Here is a 6,410-nt window from a genome sequence, read left to right as displayed (position 1 = left end):
AGATTTGAATGTCATTGGATGTAATAAATTAAACACGAAGTTGCTAAAACACTTTTATTGGTCTATGCAAATTATCGATCTTTGATACATTTGATGGTCAACTTTAAAAGAATAATCACTTAAAAGCTAATATTTAGTTACATAATATCAAACCTAAATGGCCACGATACCGACGCTTCGCAAGCTAACCAAGCCAGACGCTTCATGTAATAAAACGCCACTTTGTACTAAATATCTACAATACAATAAAATAACATAAAGTAAGAAGTAATAGACAAAGAAATTGAAATCAGTGAAAGAATAACAAGTGGAATGATCTTTTGAAATTTACTGAGAATCATCATCCTACGTAGATATAATTTATAATCACTAATAGCTAATCATTTGAAAATTACTAACAAGAGGCACAATGGAGAAAATAAAATATTATGTAGAAATTATTACCTATCTAAATACATATAACTTAAGAATTCGTGTAACCTAACATGTAAGTTTAGTAAGTGTAATGTTAGACCATATAGTTTCCGTACGTGGGACTAGAAGGAAAATATAGAATACAATTTTAGAATGTAAAATTACTTCTATTTACCAATCCAATAACAGCCGGATATAAAATTTAATAGTAGGTATGTCTATACTATATTTTTTAATATGAAAATTAGAGATTCTATTTTGTGTAATTTTAGAATAATATAACCATATAAACACTTTCTAGAAACAACGTAAGAAAGTAATACACATTCATTTCATTCATTTACAAAAAACATAAAGAATCTAAGAATATATCGTGATTTAACAGCTGCCATTGTATTGACTATAAACTTTGACTTTGTTATATTTCCAGATAAACCAAATGAAAGGTTTCAAAAATTGATTTTTCGTTATAATCACGATTTTTGATACGGCATGTCATATTTCAACCAGACCTAGGAAAAATATACAAGACGAATAGATAACCTCTTTCCTTTGGGGAGTCGGTTAGTAAAAAAATATTTCGTTAAATCTTAGCTAGACTTGTGACGTCATATTCTTAATTAACGTTGTTAACCCGAAAGTCTTTATACGAATCATATTGTAAAATAATTATAATCCTTAAAAGAACTATCATAAACATTGTATCTATAAACATCAAACGCTACGAAAAAACTTCACGCTAATTATGTCAATAAAAGGGATGTGATGTGATTAAAGTTTATGAAATTCCTGTCGATTCTATATTAATTATTTATTTTATTATTAAATCCACTATTGTCGCTGTGCGTGCTAAATGCTCTATTTCATGATAGCAAAATGTTCTTTTCAAAAAAAAGACTCTTCATTGACTCTAGGCGCTCTATAATATTAAATTAAATACATAGATATTTTTAATCTATTCATTTTAATGAATTAAGAAATTCACTCGTTTGTATAATATCATATAGATATTTGGGAATAAGTCTATAAAATTTAACATAACACAATTTTTATAACATTAGAACACAAGGGTTATATTATGATTCGTGGAAGGAACATTATTAGAAAATATATATTTTTAGTAAAAATAATTTTGTTAAATTTTAATTTGCATATAACCACAGAGAAAGAAAGAGTATAGGGTGGAGTCAAGAAGATATGAAGAATTAATATCAAGGGAAATAATACGAAATGTAAAATCATGACGGAAATATTAAAAAAATATAGAGCTATTTGCACTCGCAGCGATTTGGGTTAGCTACAATAGTGTGAGGTCTAGGTACTAGATAATTTAATTCTAATACTTATAAGAACGTTCAAAGACAATAGGTTCTCTATAGGTTTCACATATAGGTAAATATAAAAAATATTTTTTCTATCACTTTCATGAACACTTCGATCAAACATCACCTAGTGGTCAACTATTTTTGGTATTTGGGAGAATAAGAGCATTTCGCGCTAAATATTATTATGTAAATAGTTATACTGTGGGAATATTTCTGTAAACTCTAACATTCATAAGATTTCTACACTCTTTATAAAATATAAACGTATGTCGCTCGCGGCGTTCATACGTTTTGTAATTTTCAACATCGAACTAGTTGCTATAATAATAAAGGTTTAATATCTTCTACTTTACATGAATAACTCCTATTAATAATATATCTACGTGATTAGTAGGTAAAGTCCGCGCCAATCTTCAAGTCCGCTTTGAAGTTAATGCGCGCAGGTGTCAGTCAGAGAGCCAATGAGGTCGAACACAACTACAAGCATATACTCCGTAGCAACGTAAGGGTACCCGCGGCCGGTGTCTTCGTCCGTTAATATCTGCAATTTACTGTTGCGACGCGACTCGTTCCTATATTCAGAGCGGACTAGCAGTTTGGCACGGACTCTACAAGGAGCTTAACAAGAATAGTGAGTGCAGGCACGCATCAGGCGCTAATATTTTCATTTCTATTTGAAAAGTCACGATACTTTTTGACTTCGATTACATGGGTATATAAATATAATTTATTAAACACTGAAACTACTTTAACATTAATTTATTAAACATTTTTAAGATTCAAACGATAGAATAAAGAGAGAAAATTCTGACTAAATACAGGTTAAATAATTGTAAAAATATTTTTATCGTGTATGAAGAAAAAGTCAGTGTATTTGTATATAATATTTTCACGAAAAAAAACGATTAATTCATTTAAATATTAAAGCAATTTTCAAAATTTAGTACCCGAGGCAGGCCCGCTCTAAGTGCACACAAATGAACTCTACCACGAAACACACAATGTTAAAAAGTTTAAAAAAATAGTTCTCTTGTTGAAGTCGACATTACCCTTATCATTAGCTCACACAGTCGATTCCTCAGTCAGTGATACAATAACTAATCACAATCCAATGTTATATGGTAACAAAAATTTTTTACTATTAGGGCGTTTTCACATTAGACCATTAAAGTCTGGCTGTCGCGCGACAACAAGACGGCTGTCGTCTTTTTCAAGTTATATTTTTTTTGCCGTATTATGAAAAGTAAAATGAAAGTGATAATTAGGCAATAAAATAAAGTTGTTGCTGTTTTGTGTTGCCAGCAACACGTAGTTAGTATCCAATAAGATTTTTGTTATAAAATTGAAAGACATTGTAATCACAATGCTGTCGTCCTGCTAACGGATGTACGACGGACTGCTCCCGTATATCTAATGTCAAGTTATTTTGTAGGAATAAATCAATAAACAAACTAACTTGTACGACAACCGGTTGATTGTCGTGCGATATTACTTTACTTAAAATCGTCTATACTGAAAGCGCCCTTATTCCGAATAAGCGCCTATGGAACACAACAAAAGTTGTCGATCTATAAAACGATGTGCTAAAATAATAACTTAAAACAATACCTACACTATACATTATGACTTAAAACTTGATATTTTGTGACACTTATAGTGACTTAGTATCGATGATAAATTACAGAATAAACCGGCTCTTACCACTTAATATTAAAAATAACCAATAATAATTAGACACAACAACATTGCGATCAAAGCATATTACAAAGATTTATAATTTCAACTCAAACATTTTTTTCGTTTTAAATGCGTTTCAAAGTTTTTATGTTACATCTTTATTAATGTAAACAGCGACATCTAGTTTCATACGAACACATCGCATAGTACCACACGATGACAATAGATGGTGCTACACCGTTCATATTTTAACGTCAATGTTTTATTTTCCTTTAAAAAGTAACATGCTAATTAAAAAAAAGTTTAAATATCTAAATCTGCGTTTTCATAACAGACATACATTGCCTTTGCCTTTGGCATACCAAGAAAAAGAAAAAATGTGAACAGTTTTCTTAGATTCAAATTCAGAATAAGAATAACAGATGACTAAATAATAAGAAGTTACGTACATTTAATACATCAATAACTTAAGTTATTTCGGAATATTCCGACTAGAAAATCTTGCTGCCTTAACCACCGTATTGAAGTCATTGATATATTAAACATGTGTATATTATATACCCAAGACAGATGTATACATTCTCAGTCATCCAGTACATTGTTCCTTCGACCTTATCCATTATATGCAAAGAAACCCCACCCAACTGAGTTTACCCAACCAAAAATATAAACCTAGAAGCTTCATTGATCTTAAACAAGTAAGTAGGTTTCTCCAATAGCCCATACATATGAGATTAATATTTAGTTTCATTTATCATATTTGACTTCTTAAGTTTTTTCTACAGAAATGATTTCATTTGAACATCGCATACTGCAAAAGTGTGAGTAATAGAAATCATATTTTGGAACTTTAAAGTAGAATTAGGTATACTTGAAGACGAAGATCTTAAAAGTGAAGTCTCATTTAGACCATTTCTGAATGAGACTTCACTTTGAATCTCAAATAAAAACAGTAACTCATAGGTACCTCTAGATGCGAGTAGGTACAATGGGTAAACGGTGAAACTTCTGGGATCTTTTGCTAGATGATAAGCAGAGCTGAGAATTATGATTTCTCATTCTGAGAGGAGACCCGTTCCCAGCAGTGGGACAGTAATGATGATGATGATGAAGCAGAGCTGAGGGCTGGAAGTCGCTATGGTGCGAGGGAGACTGGAGTGACGTCACGTATGGTCCAAGTGTGGAGAGGCTCAGTGCGCGGAGGCGGCGGCGGAGGGCGCGGCGTGACGCAAGCGCGCGCGCACCTCCTGCAGCGTGGGGTTGGTGGCGGGGTCGCTCTCCGCCACCGGCTCCGCTGCCTCCAAACGCCGCGCGCGCTCCGCTATGGCGCGCTCTAGCTCTGCAATTTGAAAATATATACGTTAATCTTTATATATATTTCTTATGTGCGTGTGTATGTCACTGAACTCCTCCTAAACGACTGGACTGATTTTGATGAAATTTGTTGTGTGTTCAAGAGGACTTGAGAATGGTTTAGATTCATAATTTTGTCTATGGGAAAAGGTTCTTATATGTATATAAAATTCTCGTGTCACAATGTTAATTACCGTACTCCTCCGAAACGGCTTTAGCGATATTCACCAAATTATATATGCATATTCAGTAGGTCTGAGAATCGGCTACGATCTATTTTTCATACGTCTGAGTGATAAGGGTTGCACACCCTTAACATTTTTTTTATATGGCAACACGACGTTTGCCGGGTCAGCTAGTTTTATTATATATTTTTTTTCAATTTAAAATGTAGTAGAACATTACATTACAACCCGAACGAATCACCCCCACTCCTTTTTCTACCTAATAACGGCAGTATCAAACGCTAAATATACGGGTTGAAAGTAGAAAAAATAAGCAAAGTGTCAGTAATCAATCTTAGCGAGAACTCTGATTTAATTTGGGATAAATTAGGATAATTTATTTCTCCAGGCAGTAATAACCAATACCCACCCGAGCTGCATAATCGTAAGCTACTTACAACTTAGAGAATAAAATAACATAATTGGCATTAATTTGCAACCCTTTTAATTCCCTAACTTTCTTCAAACGATTTTTCCATTTAATATTTTAACATACTAATATATTGACTCGAAAACTGTTTAGTCAATACTCGTTGCATATTATAATCATCAACTTAACGTAAAAACACAATTTGAGATGCAAATTTGGATCAATTATTGCAATAATATAATCGAATTAAGAATTTTGTTGTCCATGTAACACTTTTGATGCATTAAAATTAAATTTTAATAATTCAATGCAAATTTAATATTAAGCACCTAAGCCATATTAAAATTATGAATATTTCTACAATAAATCAGCATAATAACCCCGTAATGCCAAGATTAAATTAATTATAAATAGTCGTATGTAATTTTAAATTATGTCTTTTTTTATAATATAGGAGTAGCAAACGAGCAATCAACTTGATGGTAAGTAGCTACTGCCACCTATAGACATCTGTAAACAACCCCAGATAGGATGAGATATTCCTACCTGAGGTGAGCCACAGATGCGCCGCTACCCCTGAGGATTAAGCTAGAACGCCTCGGAAAAATATCCTCCCTCTTCTCTCCCTTACCACACCCTTTAAACCAGAACACAGCAGCGCCAAATTTGCTGTTATTAGGCAGAAATAGGAGTGGCATTAATGCCGCCGGAGACTAACCACATGCTTCTTAATTGTAAAATTGTGAGTAAAACGCTTTCACAGACAAATGCCACCGTCAGTAGTTACGAAAACATTCAACTATAAATGGTAGCAATACGCCGGACGTGCGAAGGAAAAGTTTCATAGTTATTCCCAATTAGTAGTAGTCTTGTATTTGATCCGTCAATCAACCCAAGATGGTTCTGAAGTCTTCTTATGAAAGTTTTGTCGCTGTCCACTATATTATAGACCTATGTATTTAATCTTTTTTACCCGACTGCCAAGGAAGGGTTATGTTTTTCGCGCGTATCTTGTATGTTTGTCTTTCTTTATTTGATCCGATCTAA

At 32.9% G+C, this 6,410-nt stretch overlaps 1 protein-coding gene across 3 annotated transcripts in view; it reads right to left on the bottom strand.

The window, feature by feature from the left end:
* Positions 1-2,276: 2,276 nt before the first annotated feature.
* The window catches only part of LOC140750557 (actin-associated protein FAM107A), a 51,276-nt gene continuing 47,142 nt past the window's right edge, over positions 2,277-6,410 (bottom strand). For all 3 annotated transcript variants that reach the window (XM_073084167.1, XM_073084166.1, XM_073084165.1), the window contains exon 4: positions 2,277-4,755. In XM_073084167.1, the coding sequence (XP_072940268.1) occupies positions 4,607-4,755 (149 nt within the window). In that variant the 3' untranslated portion in view covers positions 2,277-4,606. The remainder of the gene's footprint in view (positions 4,756-6,410) is intronic.

Source organism: Epargyreus clarus, unplaced genomic scaffold (assembly GCF_041222505.1).
Source record: "Epargyreus clarus isolate Ecla_fem2 unplaced genomic scaffold, WU_Ecla_fem_2.2 ptg000021l, whole genome shotgun sequence".
Classification (NCBI taxonomy): domain Eukaryota; kingdom Metazoa; phylum Arthropoda; class Insecta; order Lepidoptera; family Hesperiidae; genus Epargyreus; species Epargyreus clarus.
The sequence above is the reverse complement of the archived record's forward strand: the minus strand, read 5'-3'. Positions and strand labels throughout refer to the sequence as shown.